General features: G+C 33.5%; 3 protein-coding genes across 8 annotated transcripts; 1 reads left to right on the forward strand and 2 right to left on the reverse strand.

Annotated features, from left to right (window-relative positions):
- Positions 1302 to 4237, forward strand: LOC109358292 (NAC domain-containing protein 77-like). 3 transcript variants are annotated; one of them, XR_002108943.1, is made up of 4 exons: positions 1302 to 1606; positions 2634 to 2899; positions 3146 to 3822; positions 3869 to 4237. XR_002108943.1 is itself a non-coding variant. In XM_019602446.1 (3 exons), the coding sequence occupies exons 1-3, from the start codon at positions 1453 to 1455 to the stop codon at positions 3719 to 3721; spliced, it is 996 nt and encodes a 331-aa protein (XP_019457991.1). In that variant the 5' UTR covers positions 1302 to 1452; the 3' UTR covers positions 3722 to 3846. The 3 variants fall into 3 exon arrangements, 1 of the variants encoding a protein (XP_019457991.1); XR_002108944.1 differs by having other exon boundaries at positions 3146 to 3777; positions 3860 to 4237; XM_019602446.1 differs by lacking the exon at positions 3869 to 4237 and having other exon boundaries at positions 3146 to 3846.
- Positions 4630 to 10415, reverse strand: LOC109358289 (CRM-domain containing factor CFM3, chloroplastic/mitochondrial-like). Of its 2 annotated transcripts, none has more exons than XM_019602438.1 (10): positions 9356 to 10415; positions 8416 to 8881; positions 8210 to 8340; positions 7545 to 7889; positions 6860 to 7016; positions 6486 to 6778; positions 6340 to 6399; positions 6020 to 6103; positions 5567 to 5695; positions 4630 to 5084 (listed from the first exon to the last, which is right to left on the reverse strand). In XM_019602438.1, the coding sequence occupies exons 1-9, from the start codon at positions 10247 to 10249 to the stop codon at positions 5627 to 5629; spliced, it is 2499 nt and encodes an 832-aa protein (XP_019457983.1). In that variant the 5' UTR covers positions 10250 to 10415; the 3' UTR covers positions 4630 to 5084; positions 5567 to 5626. The 2 variants fall into 2 exon arrangements, with proteins under 2 accessions (XP_019457983.1, XP_019457982.1); XM_019602437.1 differs by having other exon boundaries at positions 5498 to 5695.
- LOC109358290 (synaptotagmin-5-like) lies at positions 11010 to 18421 on the reverse strand. Of its 3 annotated transcripts, none has more exons than XM_019602439.1 (14): positions 17932 to 18417; positions 17064 to 17138; positions 16878 to 16985; positions 16429 to 16461; positions 16219 to 16308; positions 15709 to 15834; positions 15287 to 15430; positions 14678 to 15091; positions 14385 to 14519; positions 13554 to 13772; positions 13159 to 13431; positions 12851 to 12988; positions 12050 to 12352; positions 11010 to 11510 (listed from the first exon to the last, which is right to left on the reverse strand). In XM_019602439.1, exons 1-14 carry the CDS (start codon positions 18127 to 18129, stop codon positions 11280 to 11282), a joined length of 2487 nt encoding a protein of 828 aa, XP_019457984.1. In that variant the 5' UTR covers positions 18130 to 18417; the 3' UTR covers positions 11010 to 11279. The 3 variants fall into 3 exon arrangements, with proteins under 3 accessions (XP_019457984.1, XP_019457985.1, XP_019457986.1); XM_019602441.1 differs by lacking the exon at positions 11010 to 11510 and adding an exon at positions 11956 to 11977 and having other exon boundaries at positions 12009 to 12352; positions 17932 to 18421; XM_019602440.1 differs by lacking the exon at positions 15709 to 15834 and having other exon boundaries at positions 17932 to 18418.

The following is a 19816-nucleotide window of genomic DNA, read 5'->3' on the forward strand; positions in this document are numbered from 1 at the left end:
AGAAAACTCTTTGAAGCAGAGGTTAAATAAAGAACTTAGAATATATATCCGTATACAAACATTAATTAGCAATACCCAGGACACATGCACCAAATAAATGTGATAACTCGTAATTTGATATTTGGTATTTTGACATTGTGATATAATTCAGTCCCCTATTGGAAAATTAAAAAGGCCATTATTGTTGGGAGTTAGGGATAAATGTAAAGAAGAACCTATGCTTCTAGAAACCCTAGTGTGAAGGAAACATTCAGGTACATGTAGGAGTCACTAAGTTCTTGTTAGGATTGACATTAAGGATGCTTTGAAGATTAATACATGAAATAATGAGGTAAAAGGTACAACATAAATTAAGGCTTACCTAGCTTTGATATATACAGTCCAATGGTTTGGTGATCATTTTAACCACTCAGTAATATTAGTCTCACGTACACAACCTAAAAGAATATGACAAAAGTGTTGTATATGAATTGAATAGTACATTAAAGCTCTTCTTGGTAATGTCAACATAGCTTTAGTTAAAAATATATAAGTCATGATTCATCCATATAAAACATGATATTGCTATATGTAATCTACATATGTTCATAAAAAAATATTTCACCAAATATATATTACTATATCTAAAACTAAAATGCCATTGGTACACATCTGATGATGATGAGTGAAAAATATTATATTTTATTTTAATAATCATGGATATTATGCATATATTTATATATTTGCTTTCCCTACAATTTGAGAGAGAAATAAGACGGTGCAAATGTAGACAAAAGACAAGTGGCAATAATTAAAAATTAATTATAGAGAATATGGTTACTGTTAGTTCATGTTCCCATTGGACTAGTGAGAAAGGTTTGGGTGGGTAGAAATGGGTGAAGGTGGTTGCACTGGATCATAGAAATCAAAAGTTGGAAATTAATATCCCTAAGTATGATGGTGTAACATAGACTCAACCCCTCGTGCGCATAATTAACAGCAACTAGTCCTCTTAATAAACTTAGCAAACTCATATTTTTTTATCTTCACAATTTTATATATTGAATTAATATGACATACATATATATAACACAGTACATTGATATTGTCAAGGTTGCAGGTATTCTTGGTTTTGTTTAGTAAATATAGAAAAACTAAAGTGACATTTTGGTAAATCTAACCAATACTTAAGAGGAAGAACTTATTAGTTATATTTAATTGAATGTATATTTTGTCAAAGAGTTAGATACACGTATTTAACAAAGATATGATAAGACTATCTACATGGATGCTTCTTGAAGAAGGGCTAGCTAGTTATAAAACTATAAAGTGGAGAGGCCTTAAGACCTGATCTTTGTGATGTTATTGAGCTTACTTTTTAGGATCATATATTTGTGGTGCCCTCTATCTTCACTTTTTTTGGTGAACTTGTTCAAGGAACATAGCAAAAGGTGAAGGTTGAATTCATTAGAGATGGTGGAAAATCAACCTCCTGGCTTCAGGTTCCACCCTACAGATGAAGAGCTCATCACATATTATCTTACAAGGAAAGTGACTGATACTAGTTTCACATGCAAAGCTATAACTGCTGTTGATCTCAACAAGTCTGAACCTTGGGATCTTCCAGGTAGTTTAAGAGTTCTTAACTTCTTCTACATAACATGATTTTCTCCTTTCACAGACACACATATATATACACATACATACATATATGTTTTTGTTCCATGTCCCTTTCTTCAAAAACTACCTTCTTTTTTCTCTCTTCATATATACATGGTATTTCACTATTAACTTGTAAGGGCTTATGTTCTTTGGCACAAATTTTTTGCATGGATTATTTGGGAAGGAATTTTATTGTTGGATATATCTATAAAGACAATTCTGAAATTGAAACAAAAAAGTAGAACAAAATTCTACTCAACCTTTAAGACTCGAGATATTCTTCTCTTTGCTCTCTAAATTTCTTCACTTTTTTCTGTCTAAGAAGTACAACTAATGAGCTAATATGTACATAACTCTTACTATGTATTCATTTGTTCTTGAGCTTGTAATTGATCAACATTACATCAACTCTCATGTAAGAATTTAGTTGGTTTTGATTGATTCAACCCTTACTATTGGATGAATCTGTTAGTTGATAACTAGATATAAAAAGGTTTCAGTCTTTCAGATAATAAAAATTGTATTAATCATATTTTAACAGTACAGATGGTAAACTACTTGATCATATATATAAAAAACAAAGAAATTGACCCATTCTAATTTGAAATAAATACGATGTTTGAATTCTTTATTTTTCGGTATCTAGTAATTGTAAGTAGTTGACAAATTCATTGTTATGCAATAGCAAATAGATATAGTAGAATATGGGTTAAAGGTTATAAACAATTGGATACTGGTTAGAGATTAGCTAGTATACAAACTATATTCTATATAATGAACGCTCCTTATAATCACTTTCCCTCATTTTATCATATTCAAACTATTTCAATAAATTTTGCTCTTAATATTTTCCTCTCTTTGAGGACTCTTGTATGTTTAGTGACAATAGCCACTAGCTATATATATATATATATATTCTTTGAATGAAGAAAAACAATCAAAATAAATAACCTATATAAGGAGCATGAATATTTACTTGTGTGTGGTAACAGGCAAGGCCTCAATGGGGGAGAAGGAATGGTATTTCTTTAATATGAGAGACAAGAAATATCCAACCGGACTTAGAACTAATCGAGCCACTGAATCAGGATACTGGAAAACGACAGGGAAAGACAGAGAGATATTTCGTGCTGGGGTTTTGGTAGGAATGAAGAAAACCCTAGTCTTCTATAAGGGTAGAGCTCCAAGGGGTGAAAAAAGCAATTGGGTTATGCATGAATATCGACTAGAAAACAAGCATCTCTTTGCACCTTCAAAGGTTAGTATATGCATGCATGCATCATAATTCAAATATAAGATTTTATCATCTAAACATAAGATTTTACATCTTATATATAGTTTTTACACCTATTTCATATGTAAACAAACTTTATCTGCAAGACTAATTAAAAGTTTAAATCATAAATTCGTTTGCTCAAATTTGAATGTAACTAAAAGATATATATCAATACATGTGTGTGTTTCATAGTTGAGAATTTAACTCTTGTAATGTTTGCATTTTTAGGACGAATGGGTGGTTTGTAGGGTTTTCCAAAAGAGCATATCAGCAAAAAAACCACAGCAGACAATGATATCATCCTCCCAACCAGAGTCCCCATGTGACACAACTTCAATGGTTAATGAATTTGGTGATGTTGATCTTCCCAATAATTTAAACAATATTGTAAATCCATCAAGTGCATTCACTAACATTAATTTAGGACAACCTTACAACACTGATCTTACCAATGTCAACACAAATATGAACTTGACCATGAATTGGCCAAGTGAGGTTCCCTCTATTCCATCTCTTTCATGGCCTTCAGGGTTTCTGAATTCAAATAATGTATCTGTAGATTCCTTGCTTCTCAAGGCATTACAGCTTAGAAGCTATCAACAACAAAGAGAAGCTGCTGCTGTTGCTGCAGCTACTGATCATTTTGCATCATATAATAATATGGCTCAACTAGGAGTTTCACAAGTTGGAACTCATGACCTAAGTTCATCAAATCTCAATGCTTCTTCTTCTTCAAAAGTTTTAGAATGTATGCCACAACAGCAGCAACAGGAGCAACCGTTCAATTTGGACTCCATTTGGTGAAGCTGTTTAAAGTGTGAAGCTAACATGCACTTGTAAAACATCCTTGTGAATTAATGGTTAGCCTTCTTATACATAAAATGGTACAGGTATTCTAAGTTAATGTTGGGATTTGAGGACTTTCTTAGACACAAATTTAAGTTATTTAAGATATATGTTGTCCCACATCAAAGTGTGTCACAACCTTATGCCACAGATTTATTACTCAAATGATTTAAATATTCAATAATTGATAATAAGAGATGATAATTCTTGGTTAATTAGAATTCATAAGATATGGTTGTGACACACTACGTTAAAGAAGAGTATATGTTATCTTTATCCGACTTAATATAGTTGGTGTCAACATTTCAAATCAGTTGTTGTATTTAGGTGTGAAAATAGGGAACTTTAATTTAGACATATGTCACTCCTTCCTATTCAATATAAAGGAGGAATTAAGATCTCCTAAATCGTGTTCAAGTATTAACTTCAATATCGATGAAAATCTCAGCAAGAAAAAATCACTTTCTGTACTATTGTACAATGAATTCAATAGTTCAGATGCAACTATAAAATATATCCATATATATATATATATATATATATATACACACGTGTCAAATCTCTTTCTGCTTGCATTCTTTCATATCGTGCAATACATTAGGCATGCAATTATCAACAACAAAATATATTCTCCATGCATGGTGGAGTGATATTACTTTTAGATTAATTTGGATTTTTCAATAAATTTATTTTGATAACGTGTATAAGTAATTAATTTATAGAAAATTTTAAATGAAAAGTGGTGCATTTAATATTTAGAAATTATAATGTTTTTTTTTTATTTTTTTATTCCTTACAGATAGATATCTTGACCCCAAAAAAAACCTTGAAATAATAGTATCATCAAATTTGACTAACATAATTAAATCCAATGTAACAAAAAGGGAAGTGAACAAGGTATGCAATTACAATATGGATAGCATATTTTGGGGGCTATACAAAATTGTACCTCTTATCCCATTACATCCTTAAAATATGTTATTATGTTACATTTATTGGATACACCCAATAACAAAAAACAACAAAAGAATTATCCTTTACTGTAGTGGATGACAGTACATGAGTATAGCCTAGTACAATGTGATGAAGGATTTACAATAATCTTGGTAAAAGTACATTGAGGCAGACTCTACTATACAGCAGAGTGTTTGTTCATGATGAAAAACCAGAGGGAAGCAGGTAACATAGATGATGGATTTTTGCTGATGCAAGACCAGAAATGACATCTTTGCAGAACTTTGAATAGATCAAACCCCATATTTTCAGCTCTAACATAAAGGAAGAACTATTCAAGTTGTTGTAAGTCTGCCTCTTGATTACCCTACGTATAGAGACAATCACTATATTTAGTGCAATTAATCCCCTTAGAAAAGAAGAAAAAAAGGCTCATATGTTCATGAAAATTTGCTAATTGTGCATATAGGAATAGGACCAAACTGATCCTGGAAACCTGTTGAACAAACACTAAGGTAACAGACAAAAGACTAACAAATAGAACATTTCAGTTCCACTAAAAGGAGTGGAACCAAATATAACAGAACAGGATGTTCTGTCATGTTATGTCTGCATATTAAACTTACTACCTAAAAACTGCAATCAGTCATTATATCAACTAGTTTTAGTATTGAGTATCCACAGCGCAAGAATCACAACTTTGTATGCATCAGAATTACATAACTCTGGAGATCAATCTTTTATAGAAGCACCACATGAAAACTATTGTTATAAACTTACGATTATGCAGTCAAATAGCAATGTTGATTCATCCAGAAACATCAAAAATGCCGATGTATATATGCCAACCTGTCTTCAAGGATCCCCGGAATTTTTTTATTTTGAAAACTCAGAGTCCTCATCATCTTCCTAATCGCTGTCTTCCATATCATCAAAACCACGATCATTATCAAAATCATCAGAATCTTCATCCTCGCTCTGCAAATAACAACCCAACAAATTACTTGTCATTGAAATGAAAAATTACTTTTCTACTTTATGTTCTTCCATCAATCTCTCTCCTCCCTACTCTCTTTCAGATGATAAGCAAATTAATGTTATAAACAAACACATACTCCATACGAGGCATTCTTATATTAGATCCCAAAACTTACAACCCAATTTTTCTATGAGAAATTGAACTCAAGCATGAGGAAATTATATACACCAATGCTATCACTTGAAAATTATATTATATCGGTTGGAAACTGGTTGATAAGCCTTCCTAAAGTCAAGCAGACAAGAGAATAAGGAGTATCTTACTTCATTGAATTCTGAGATGTTGTCTATTTGGTTGTGGTCCTCTACGCTCCACCTATCTTCAAGCTCCAAATCTTGAGACATGCCCTGGATTTAAAAAATAAAATTAAGACTAGTTGATATAGAGACCTTAGAGAAACCATAATGCCAACCACTCAATATGTAAACAGTTGAAATTATCTAGCAAGATATAAATACCAACATTGGAACAAAGCAGATGTGTGGAATGCAACCAATAAGTCATTTAACTACTGGACTTTTAGGAGTGACCTCTCCTCTACATCAAAATATAGCTAAATATATTATAACAAGTCAATACTTACAAGTTCTCTTCTCATTTGATATATAGTTTTCTCCAATTCAGTAATATGCTGACTCAGAGCCTGCACAGTTCATACGAGATCAAATTTAATATCGCAGGTATAAAAGAGATGAATAGATTAGTAATTGTGATATAGATAACGGGAACCTCATGTCGTTGCATGGCTACTGAACGCTTCAATGCTTTTGCCTTCGTTAGAAGGTTTCTAGGCCTTATAGTAATGGGCCTCCTATAATTCTTTCCACGATAGTAAATAAGAGCAAATCCTTTGGGAACTCTCTCTATTGCCACTAGTATTCCACCACTCTCATATTCCAGTAACCTTGCAGTGTCTTCAACAAAAGCAAGAGTCTTTTGCTTTGTTATCAATTTTACAAGCTCTCTGTATTTCCAATGCAGATGCATATTCTCAATGACACCATCGAACACACCACGTATACCTGGAGATTATCATAAGCAGATGTAAGTGTTGGAAATTGGAATAAAACTTTTAACACAGTTGAAAATTTAAAATTACCCACCAAGTGGTAAGTATGGCTTCATTCTTAAACCAACCCTGCGGAACATAGCACATTCTTCATCTGTGATTGTTTCCTGGTCATGATCAGGACCAGCTGGAATCATGGATGCTTCTATTTTAGACATCAGTTTTTCAGCTCTATGCTTTTTGCCCTGGGCCTGATATGCATCAGAGTGATAAATACAAATCAGGTTAAACATTGTTAAGAAGACTCCAAAATGTTAGTTTTTCATTCTATCCAGGACCCAACAACTTATGCTACATCCTTGTAAGAATATATTGTTGAAATATGGTATGTCAAGCTGATCCAGGCTTTATAATTCAGATTAATTTAAAATCTAAGTTGAACTCCATGAAACTGCAGGCAGACAAACATGCAAAAGCAAAAATTATCATAAAGATTCGACAAAGTTTTACATTGGTTGTCGACTGCCTAACATAACTTTCACCTTTATTTGGGCTTAGGACCAACTATGTATAGCATCAAACATACATAGGCAATTTATGCAAACGCAAAAATTAAGGGGGGTGAGGGGGAATAAGCTGAGAGGATTTATATTTTCCAGCAATCAAGAATTCCAAACCGTGGACTAATCCACAAATGACTATAAATTAAATCTGAATTTGTGTTAATATAAACCAAGTACTATCTCAAGCATATATTTATGAAATAAGCAGATACTTACAAGATCTAGTTTATGTTCAATTTGTCTGACAATCCTAAGACTTTTGGCTTTGGCAGCTTCTTCCATCATCTTCTCACGTTCTTCAGCAGATAAATCCCTTCCCCATCTTGCCTGAACCTCATAGAACTCTGCTAAAGATCCTGCATGTGGTGTTGCTTCATCTTGCCCGGATGGAGTTGCATCAGCAGCTCCAAACCGCACCTTCTCTTCAACATCCTGTACCTGTTTTGACAAATCCTCTCTTTCAGCCAAAATTGATGCCACACTTGTTGGAACAAAGTCCTTCCCCCGATATATAACAACGAAATATATATTCCTTGACAGCAAGGTGCCTCCTGTTAACACCTGAACCATAACAAAAAAACAAATCACTTTTCTTCAGATTTTCAAGTTAACAGAACTAATGCCCTTATTCTCTATTCTTAGCTTATCACGCGTTCGCGACAAAAGAATATGACTATGCAAAGAGAATTTAGCTTTAGCCACACTATTACATAGATTCTGCATACTTTCTTGATAACATTAAATAATGGAGAGAGAAAATGCATTTGGCATGTTTAATCCAAAAGTCTGCACTTTGTCCAGAATGTGATACCTTTGACTTGATACAAATTATACAATTACAAGCAAATATTTGGCAAATAGGAAATTACAAATAACCAAACCTTGAGCTCCTCAGACATTAGTTTATTGTTTGTGTTTTGGATACCACGTTTGACAGCAATCTTTGCAACTAAACTTTTCTCCCAAAGCTTAACAATAGCACAAGCCAGACCTTGGTGATGTCTATTTCTCCCTTCAGAAACGTCAGATTTTTTTATGTAAGTAAAAGGAAAATAAACAATAAAATATAGTAGTGGATGAATTTTACCTAAGGCAAAATGACAAGGAAGTGATCTGGCAAGGTTCCTTAAATTGGTCATCTCTGCATTTGTTAGATTAGCACGCATGCCAACAGGAAGAAGCCTAAAAGGTGTTTTGTAACCAGGAACTGTAGGAGGAAGTTTATCAGCATCAACAGGAAGTATTCCAGTACCCCACCATTCAACAAAACGAGGACCTAAACCATCAAGTAAGGCATTGTATTCTGCTTCTTCCTCTGTCATATTCTCAGACTGTTCTTCAATCTTCACAACTGGCTCAGTCTTCTCCAGAGTTGATGTTTCATTACCGTCTTTTGTTCTTGACAAACTTCCTGATGACACATCTGGTACGAAAAAGCCATCACCTTCCCTTTGATTGAGTTGAATCTCAGACGCAGGCCCTTGGTAATTAATACCACGATAAACCATCATAACACTTCCTGAGCTCCATGTAATTAACCCTCCAGTTCGACGCTGCACACTACAACAAGTCAGCGGACATGTTCTTGAAGTTTAACACAGTAAAAACCAACCTATAAGCATTGATCCATGTGCTGAGCACAGTGATCTTGCATAGCAGCAATGACATACTGACATAAAAATAAGAGAATTGTGCATCTCAAAAGCAACTCAAAAAATCCACCAAAACAGAAAGACAAAGAAGTAATTACTCATCTCCCAAAGAGACTCACAGCTTAAGATTGGTCCTCTAATTATAAATACATAAGATTGACTGTTTAATGTTACTTCATGCCATCAAATTGGTTCCTAAAAGCATGAAATTTAAGTGAATACCATTGTTGGGCAAATTTGTCTTTTTATGGTAAACCATATTTCTTTATATGACCAAAAGTATTTGATATGAATATGACAACAGCAAACAATGTGTGTGTTTCATAGGTAATTACTCATATCCTACATCAAAAGAAAGAAAGAAATGGAAGCAACCTCAACAATCTTATGAGCAGTTTTCATATCCCTAGCAAGTTCTTCATGAAACTTTAACCTCACCAGCTCCTCCCTCCTCCATGTCTTATGAATATTATCCATCACATCTTGTGTGAGCCCAGCTTTAGGCACATTAATCCTCTCTCTAATTGTCATCCCCTCTCTCCTCAACCTTCTCAATAATTCATCTTCAAGTGTTAATTCCGCCAAAGATGGTGCCTTTGCTCTTCTTTTACTCAATCCATTTTCTCCTTTCTCACCCTTCTCATTCTCCTTCTTATCCACCTTCTCATACTTTTCTCTCTCCCATGGCAAAACCATTTCATCATTCAACTTATCCTCATCCAACAACAACATAGAATCTGGCCTAACCCACTCTCTACTCAGCAACTCACCCAATCTCTCATCTCCTGTCACTGCAACAACGTCGTTACCCTTATCTTCTGTTTCTTCTAATTTAGCCTTTGCTTCTTCTTCTTTTTCATCATCTGGAGTTAACCCCAAGTTCCTTAACCGGAGAAAAATTCTCTCAACCGCGTTTTGCCCTTTATCACCACTCTGAAAGTGCCCTTTATCGGTTGCATTAGAAAACAAGTCTTTGGTGGTGGATTCGGTGACCCTTTTGGGAGCATTGTCCGAAGAAGGGGTTTTGGTAAGCCAGGGTGCAGAGAGGTTGGGTTTTGAGGGAGAATTGTTATGGTTATGGTTATTGTTATTGTTGTTTTTATTGTTATGTTGGGTAGTTCTTAGAGAAGAGAAAATGAGAGTGGGGAATGGGAAATTGGAATGAGAGAGGAAGAGAGTGGAGGAGCGAGGAAAATGGGATAGTGATGATAAATTTGACTTGAGGAGAGGAAATTCTGATAGTTTAGAATGGCTAATAGTCAACGCCATTTCTGGTTGAATATTAATGTTGCAGTGTTTCTGAAGCACATGAGGGGAAGATAGTGCCTTGTTTTGGAAGGGGAAAGAGAAGTGAAAAAAAGAGATGAGGTTTCTACTTCACAAGGTTATTTTTGGCACTGGATAAGAGCAAGTTGGAAAATCAAAATTATTCTCTTCTCAAAAGGTTTTTCAATTCTACACACAATTTTCTCTCAAAAGATCACTTTTTTTATTCAAGTCAGGAAGAAGATTGTTTTTTATTGTAACTTTAGAATTTATAGTAGCTTATTCTTTTATATGTAAATGATTATAAAATAAGCAAACGTTTTATCTCTTGATAGATACAAATTTCATGGAAGAGAATTGAAGAACTCGTGCAAACATTTTTAACTTGTCCAAATCCATCACTTTCTCTTTTTTATATTAAATATGATGTACAATATGTTACAGTTGTGTTTGTGTCTATATCAATCTATACTCTGTAACTTAATCAAATCAGGCTAAAAAATCCTTAAATGAAAATGACAACTCGCATGGAGCGGTCATGTGTTGGTTCTAAGTGATATATGCCACTAATTTTCAATGGTTAGAATCATATTTAGACATATCACATTATCATTTATATCAGATTCTATGTCATACAGTTGTACCTTAGTTAGTGCATTAGCCTAGTGGATAAATGATCCTCAGTAACAAGCATGGTTTCCAAAAAAATCTAGTTTTGGTTAGACTATAGAGTATAGACAGAAAATTTTCCCTAACTACATAATAGCAATCAATTATTATTTTATCACTTCAGTTCACACAAATCCAAAGTCAAAGAAACCTAATTCCCTATGCAAATGTGAAAACATTATACAGATTATAAACCCCCTTCCCAAAAAAGGAACTTCACTATAGAACAAAGGAAATGACTAGTATCAAATAACCATGTACAAGCTATATGTGCATGTGGTAAACATGTGTAAAATATGTCTTATGATAATTCCCACAAGTAATATTGTGCATGGGAAAATATCAACTATTAAGTAGATGAACTTCAGTTTCCACTATCAGAAGAAAATCTTCTGCTTAGGGAATGAGAAGAGCTTAAAATCTCTTGGCCTAGTTCCTTTATTTTGCTGAGAAGAAGCATTTGTTCAGTCTCCAGCTGAACTATATAGCCTCCCTGTGTATCCTCTAAAGTTTCTAGCTCACTCAAAGTTGTAGAGAGTCCTTCAAGATTTCCATCATCTATCATAGACCTACATTTGATCATCATCTGTTTTATCTGACAGAAGTTCAATTTACACGATGCGTTAGAATAGCAGCATATAATGAAAACCAGAATAATGATAGCTTCGCGAAATAAATAGTAGCATGTTTGGTACATGTTGAGAATAATTGCAACTTACTTTTTTATTTTTTGAAGAAAAAAACTATGTTAGGTATAATTTGATACATGTTACTGTTATATGGGGGAAACCAACTTCGAGAAGAAGCTAGAAGTTCCAACCTTCAAACTTATTTAGAAAGTTGTTTGATTATTTTGAAATCAACCATAATTTTCTCATTTTATCCCTACAAAACTAACTACTAAACAAATATTATTAAGCTATACAGATAGCTTTCTGTTTTTTTTTTAATTTACTATTAAAAAGCAATTTTTATACAATGATTACAATGCAAACAAAACATATTATCTTCACATCACTTATCAGCAAACATATCCAAACATAAAACTGATTTTATTATAATCTTCTCTTTTTAGCAGCTAATCCAAACACACAAGTATATTAAAAAGGATTGTCGCATGAAAGAAGATCTCACCTGATTAGGAATTTCGTGTAATTTACTTAAGGAAGGTTCAGAGTCTAGACTATTTCTCCTTTGAATCTCTGGAACTTTTCTAGTAATTTGGATGTGAATCTCACCCTTTCTCACCCCTTGGAGAGGTATCCACTTATCAGCCATTTGGTTTAAAGGCAACCTTTGATATTCTACAACACAATCACCTATGCTTGATGTTGGTAGCAATGCATTGTGGTCCTTAACGTGTAGTTCCAAGGGACTACCATCATCAGGGAACTCTAGGGTCTGGTTCCAGCGAGGGTTAAGAGTTTTGTATATAACCTACCACACAATGCCACAAGCTAGTAAGTAATTCATTTTTGCAAGACTGGAATAATACTAATAACAGCATGAAAAGGCAAGAGTATGTAGTTGTGATAAAAACATGGGGCATAAAACATATGAAAAGTTAGAGATTTCCTTTTAAAAATGTATAAAAGTTTGAGAAAATGTACAAATAGTGAAGCTAAAGGGAAGAAAGAGAAAAGGCAAATAATAAACAATTATAGTGTTGTGTTGTCTAACTATCCATTGTGCCATAGCTACCATCAATATCTATAATATCAGACAGATGAAAGTGTAGATCTTAGGTAGTGTTTGGCGCGTGAACTATTCTGTAATAAAAATGTTATTTTCAAGTCTTTTGTCTAGTTCTGTTTATAGAATGCACCAAATGTGGAACAATATGTTCTATTCCATCTTGTTCTGGCATATCTTCCAAATGCTACCTTTAGGACATTCAATTTCATAAAAAAGAAACCAAGTATGAAGTATTCCAACCTTTGTCCTTTTCTTTAAGTTTCCATAGTGTACCCTCACATATGGATCACTTGTGCCTCTAAGATCGGCAGCGACAAGATCCCTTGCTTCAATCAGAACAAGTTCTATCCAACCATTGCCTGATCCCACAGCTGAACCCTGTCCATTTCAAACAAGCAAAGCTACTTAGAATGAATTCGTCAGAACTGAAAATTCATCATGGTAAATAACTGAAGTGATAATACACAAATATCATGTCACAGCTTTTTGCATTCTTTTTCACATATCATAATGATTGAAAGAAACACTAATTCCTACTGAAAACACACCCTTGATCCTTCTTGATCTTCAAACTTAATTGCTTCTATTTTAAGTCTTAATTCGCCACACCGCACACCTTCAAGAGGAACCCAAACATCTCTCACTGATCCATCGGTTAATCCTTCCAAATTTACATGTGCACTACCAATGTTTTCGTCTCCAAAAATGTCTTCACTAAAGCCTTTTACTTTCAAGTATTCGCCATCCCCAATCTCATCAAATTCAAATGTCTGATTCCAGACAGGAATTGGAGTATGAGCGGTCCTTGTTTTCTGGATAGCCTGAAAATAATTTAACAACAGAATTTGATAAAGCATAACTAAGAAGAACCTATGACATCGGTTAATCAATTAATAGCAGTGTAGCCAGTCTCATAGACAAGTAGACAACCAGTGTCACTCACCTTTCCATACTGCAATTTGAAGTATGGGTCAAATTTTCCAGATTTGTCTTTCGTGGCAAGATCCTTTCCTTCTACAACAGTTATGATAAGTTTCCGTCCAGTTTTTAACTGAAGATTTGATGATCCATTAAGGGATTGCTGAGAGTTAGCCCGAATGTTGTTCAAGCTATGTGATCCATCAGAAAATTGCCACTCTTTTACTACAATGCTCACCTTCAACTATATAATGAAGAAAAAAACTAAAATGAATAAAATATCTCATGCAAAACAATTATTTTTTAATTCAGAGAGGTAGATCAATAATCCATATGTAACTACAAAAATACTCAAAGGGCATTTTGATAGGATCTCTAGGATGAAAAGCCAGTAACAAGACTAAAATAGAAAATTATGCTACTGTAAGAATATGATGCATTAAGAGGTCCCTTAATTTAGTAAGAACAATGAACAATTTGATATGGAAATCTCAACCAGAAGGTAACAGAATGCTAGTGCAATTAAAAGCATTAGACCAGAAAGACTATCAATATGAGACTCCGCCCTCCATTTTAAATAATTTATATCATATAATGTTTTAACTTGACAAATAAACCGATATGATTGAAGTCACAATAACATTCCTCTTGACATGCATAAAGAATAAATATTGAATAACTACGCAACTAGATTCAGACTCCAGATTGTTTTTATTTTACTTGATCAACATACATGTTTAGATTAGGAAAAAAGAATAACTTCGCTACATTATTCAAAGGCAAATCATGCTGCAATATGAAAACTGAAGTGTCTCAGCCATAAAGAAGAGGAGTGGGAATGATCATAATACTGTACCTCTGCAGAGTTAGCCCCCTCAAATGGGACAACCATTTCAATTTCGTCTCCACAAAACAGTGCTTGCTTTGCTATGACCCCAGAATCAGGTCCTATCGCCCACATTATTGTTGAATCATCTTCAACATGCCTTAACTGCTCAAAGACATAAACATTAAGTTAGCCTAGCATAAACGAAAAGTAGTAGCCAGAAATAGATAAATGGTAAAGAAAAAATCCTCTCTGAAATATGAATGAATATAATTGTATTGGTAGCTTATATCCTCACAATAGTACAGTATAAACCTATGTACCTTGATCTCACAACTTGCTAGATAGTCACACTTCACACTGCTGGGACAAGATTCATAAAGATTGAAACGCAGATTTCCCGCATTATCATGTAAAACCATATTAAATGGTGCATCCCATCTAGGGGTTGACCCTACTCTCACATCTGTTCTCCTTGTTAATTCCTCAACTTCTGCCTCTACAAATGTTTGGAGGTCCTTGTCATTAAAATTGTCTTCTGAAAAAACATTGGTTGTACCACTTTGTTGCCTCCTAGGTGCCTTGAAACAGCTCCTAGAAAGCTTATTTGCTGAAATCACTTTAATATATATAATTCCTCCAACAGCCTTTTTCCTTAAGTCAACGGCAGGCAATGAGAAACAACGGCGCCGAGGTTCCACCATGGTTTTAACCATGGTGTCAGCAAATAGTTTTTCCTGCATAAAATGTGAACTTACAATCAGCATAAAACATTAGAATCCAACGGGGGAATAGAGAGAAAATTAGGCCCCAAAAGAAAGTTTCTCAGAGAATTTGCAAAGAAAATGAACATACATCCAATGGATATTTTCACAGACAGAAATTCCTAACTTGACAAATGAAACATATTACTAAAACTAGTAGAAACACACCAGCCAGGAAGAGACACCAGGCCACTCGGTGGCAGGAAGTGACTGGCTTCCACCGCTTCCAAAGGCAATTCCTATTCTCACCTCAGGGGTTGATGCAAATGAATACAAAAGTGCTTTTCCATCAAGAACTGGTGTAATGAGAAGCTGAAAATGAATATAAGTGATGGTTAGATTAATAAAAAGTTAAAAGGACCAAGCAACAATTGGAAAATCAGTAGTTTGTCCCAAAAACTGAAGACAGTAAAATCTAATTGATAGCAGGAAAAAAGGTGGTAACTAATAATCATAATTCTCAAAGCAACAAGCTTTACTTACATGCTTCAAAAGTTAAACCAACTTTGTTTTCAAATCTCCTACTTTACTTTATATAACTTATTTTTTATTTAAAGAAGCAAAAATTTAAAGGAAATTGATTTACATACATCACCCTTGATATGAAGACTGTTAACCACAATTCGAGCAGTTCCAATCAATGGCTTTGCAAGCTTAGCAAGCAACAAAATGCTCATTTCATTTGTGTCCCAGTCGAAACCCACTTGCATGACGCGCTATAAAATTCCAACAGAATGCTTTATCAAAACATTATAGATATCTGGTGAATATCAATGCATAAAAGGATAAAGCAAAGAGCAATAATGTACTGGAAAAAATAACAGAGGCATAGACCTTAAGAAAAATGAAGGAGGAGTCAAACTATGTTATAAAACAAGGGAAATTCCGGAAACATAAGTAGGAAAATCAACTGCAATCATTAGGTGGAATTTGGTAAGCTAATATTCATAGATTCCTATAATTATTAGGTTATGATCTTTTTTAAATATTACTTGCTGATTTTGGCACATAGAGGTAGAAGTTATGGGAAGAATAATAATTTGTTAACGGAATATGGGAAAAGGCTATTTACTAGTGATATTTCAAAGGTGAAGTAAAACCTGATCACCAACAGTTGACCATCGCATCCCTTGAAGACCCAAGCTAGGAGGACATGATCCTAGTGAAAACTCCTGCAGCTCAACTCTTTCCTACAGAAGAATTGCTCTAGTTCAGCACACATCTATCAAATTTTCAGCATCAATCAAATGGTCCAATTGTTTCGGTAAACTAATTTAAAACTGTCACAGAAGAAAATGAGTATTGCTTACTAATAGTCTTGGCTTCCGGAGCTTTAAACGTTTCTAGAGACATAAAAGAAAGAAAAATCAAATTAGTTCATCTCATCACAATATATAATGTATGTCCAGAGAGTGTGTTGAACAGAATAAGGCATCCTGAACCGTATAACATAAAATGGGTGAGAGTCTTCAACTAGCAGTTTATCCACTTTCAAAAAAACTTCTTTACTACATGAGGGGGGGAAAACAAGTAACTCCAATGCTTATCGACAATGATGTAATCAACATAGCATTCTGCTTTCTATTATGCCATCACTGCTAGCTGTATCGTCTATTTCCACTCTGAATAAGTAGAATCTAAGCAATCTATGCAATACAACCATGATGAGTAAAAGCTAATTGTAAATTTCAGTGTTTGACTGTTAAAAAGATAAAAAGTACATCAATTCAGCAACTGGGAAAAGGCAGTGAAATTTCACCTCAACTATAGCTGATAACCTTAGTGAGAGCTTTGGGTTAAAATAGTTGGGCCAGATTTCTGTCAACAGCTTATTCAGCCACTCACAGTGCTCCAATGGTGTGATGGTCTATATGAAAGGGAAGTTGAAGTTAACTGCATACAACAATTCATGAATGTAAAAGGGAGAAAAGGAAAAGAAAGGTACCGAGGTATTCAGCATGGTTCTTTGCCATTTCTTATTCAAGTCCTCCACTAGTTGTTTTCTTTGATATCTACCATACTGAAAATGAAAGGAAAGTATCTCACATTAACTACAGATATCATGCTTAAAATGAAAGAGAAGTATCTCACATTAACTACTAATATCATATTATTTATACTAAAAAAAAACATCATCAACTCAGATGTGATAAAAGATGAAGATTTTCACATACATTCGAAACCAACTAAACATACTTAATAAAAAATGGTATGCATAAGAAATTAAGAAATGGTAGGTCAAGGGCTCAAGGCCTCAAAGCTTAAATATGACACTAATTTGGTATATTTTCTTCTATCAAACAAATACCTCTCCAAATTGATAAGAATGCCAACTGACCATATAAAAATGTAGTAAGATAACTTTTTTTTTAATTCTTTACATATAACTTTTTATCCTAATAAATTACATTTAATTACTTGAAGTTTAGACATTGAATCTGAAACTACACCAATTTAAAGATATTAAAAAAAATAATTGCATATAAGTTTGCAAGTAAATTTATCAGCCATTTGAGATCTACCTTAACATTTGTGGAAATAATATGTAATTCAAGGTTTGCCCCTTATTTGCTCATTACTCACTTTAGATTAGCATTGTCCATGACCAAAAAGAAAACTAGAACCAATTTGTTTAGCTTTATCATAAAAAGTGATTTTCCAAAATTGATTTTTTTGTGATAAGCAGAAAAATCAGCTTCTTCTAAAAGGTAAACTTCACCTTTATTTTCTTCTTCAAATAAACATATTTTAGTAAAATTCAACCAAACAGAGAGAATCAAATTGAGAGAGAGAAAACTAATCTAAGTGAAAACCTGTATAGTTGCCCAAACAGCAATTACAAGAGGAACCCAAGTGGAAAAAGGGAAGACCCATCTCTCAATAGCCCAAGCAATCAAAATCAGTGGAATGAAGAAAGGAATTTGAGGCTTCTCCTGCAATATATGATTGAAGAATTTCACTGTAGCCTCTTCAATATTACTTACTGAAAGGACCCTTTTCCTTCTACTCATTGCTTTGCTTAATTCCTTGCACCAAACCACACCCTTTTAAGGAAAACGGTTAAACCAAGAGGGAAAAAACAAACTTTTTTAGTTTTTATTTAAATATGTGATCATGTTTCTATGCAAATTCCCCATCCATGTTTAGAATAAAAAGGTGTATGAGAAGAAGAGAAAAATGAAATCCCGATAATATAGGGACCAATTGTAATGGAGTTTAATGAAAAAAGAAGAAATTGTTGGAAGTTGAAAACGTTGTTGTTGTTGGGTGTTGGCTGCTACACATATAAAGGAAAAGTGGGAAGAGAGAGAAGATTGAGTTTTGAAAAGTCAACTATATTGAGATGAATTCAAACTTAATAGATTGTTCAGTTGTTATCAATTGTTACATTTCTTAATTCTTCAATAATTGGAACTGAAAAGGGGAAAGGGTGGTTTTGGATAACAAAGTACAGAAATAAACAATGGAAGATTCTCAAAAAAGCTGAATTGTATGTACTGTGGACTTTTCTTACATTACTGAATGTTTGATGTTATATTGAGTATTCTTTTTTTATTTTTCAATTTGGGTATAAAGTTGGTAGGTTTTAAATAAATTATACATTAAGATGAAAATGGTGTATTTTGGAAAGAAATGGAACAAAAAATCTGACATCATTATAATAGTATTGGCGGGAAGAACAGAAAAAGTTTGGTATAAAAGATTAAAATAAAATTTGAATAGGAAACACATGACCAAAATATCAATTAAGCTTTGAGAGGTTAAAACTTTTAATAAGAACAAATATGATATATATTCCTTTTGTGACTACTATGAATTAGCACATCATAATCATAAGAAAGATAAAAAATATTAGGTTCATAGATTTATTCACATTTATTTATAAGTCCGTCATATAATTGTTATCGATTAATGTGGAATATTTTTTTCACTACAAGTGTATTTGACCATGCTTTGAAGGAAATTATAAGTAGAACAATGAATTTATTTGGCAAAGAAATATGTATTCATCCTTATGGCTCTAGAGAATTTTCAAAATAGTTCAAGATTATAAACCTTGTTTTGATAAGGTATTTGAAGTGACATGTGTCTTATAATTGTCTAACTACCAACTAAGTCATTAATTACCCTTTAACGTTTGGACCAAGAAGTAACTTTTAAAGTTGCAACTTGCATTTTAGGCAATTCTATCACATATGTCATGACCCACGCCTAAAATTCCAAAATGGGTGCTATCTCCCGATTAATAATATTTATGGGTGATGTGCTTCTATTTGTTAGAGTCATAGTTTGATTAAAAGGATACTTAAATTGACCCAAAAAATACTACTAGACGCGACAGAAAAAGTAAAAGGAGAACGGCAAAAGGGTAATTGACAGAGTCTTTCTCGTTATTCAAAATCAATGTGGGAGGATATAGAGATTTTGCTTTTTCTATTTTCATATTTATTTTTTTATTCTAATGAAAGTTTTGCTCTTTTATTTTGTTAAGCGTATTGATCATTAAGGGGAAAACATTTCTATTGTTTGATTATTTATTATTTTTCATAATAACAACATCATCCAAATTTCATGTTTTTTGGAAGAGCAACCTCAATTTTATCATTGAACTCTTCTCATCCACTTGAATTCTCCAAACTACTCCCTCAACTCTCACTTCACCCGGTCACAACCTCATTCTTCCCACGCCAGTATTAA

Source organism: Lupinus angustifolius, chromosome LG10, assembly GCF_001865875.1.
Source record: "Lupinus angustifolius cultivar Tanjil chromosome LG10, LupAngTanjil_v1.0, whole genome shotgun sequence".
Classification (NCBI taxonomy): Eukaryota; Viridiplantae; Streptophyta; class Magnoliopsida; order Fabales; family Fabaceae; genus Lupinus; species Lupinus angustifolius.

Excerpts from the sequence above, each read along its gene's own strand:
- LOC109358292 (XM_019602446.1), top strand. The coding sequence starts at position 1,453 with ATGGTGGAAAATCAACCTCCTGGCTTCAGGTTCCACCCTACAGATGAA. Across the intron at positions 1,607-2,633 it reads TGAACCTTGGGATCTTCCAG|GCAAGGCCTCAATGGGGGAG; the intron begins GTAGTTTAAGAG and ends GTGTGGTAACAG. Across the intron at positions 2,900-3,145 it reads ATCTCTTTGCACCTTCAAAG|GACGAATGGGTGGTTTGTAG; the intron begins GTTAGTATATGC and ends TTGCATTTTTAG.
- LOC109358290 (XM_019602439.1), bottom strand. The coding sequence starts at position 18,129 with ATGAGTAGAAGGAAAAGGGTCCTTTCAGTAAGTAATATTGAAGAGGCT. Across the intron at positions 17,139-17,931 it reads CTGTTTGGGCAACTATACAG|TATGGTAGATATCAAAGAAA; the intron begins GTTTTCACTTAG and ends TTTCATTTTCAG. Across the intron at positions 16,309-16,428 it reads TCCGGAAGCCAAGACTATTA|GAAAGAGTTGAGCTGCAGGA; the intron begins GTAAGCAATACT and ends ATTCTTCTGTAG.
- LOC109358289 (XM_019602438.1), bottom strand. The coding sequence starts at position 10,249 with ATGGCGTTGACTATTAGCCATTCTAAACTATCAGAATTTCCTCTCCTC. Across the intron at positions 8,341-8,415 it reads TCCTTGTCATTTTGCCTTAG|GGAGAAATAGACATCACCAA; the intron begins GTAAAATTCATC and ends ACGTTTCTGAAG. Across the intron at positions 5,696-6,019 it reads ACATCTCAGAATTCAATGAA|AGCGAGGATGAAGATTCTGA; the intron begins GTAAGATACTCC and ends TGTTATTTGCAG.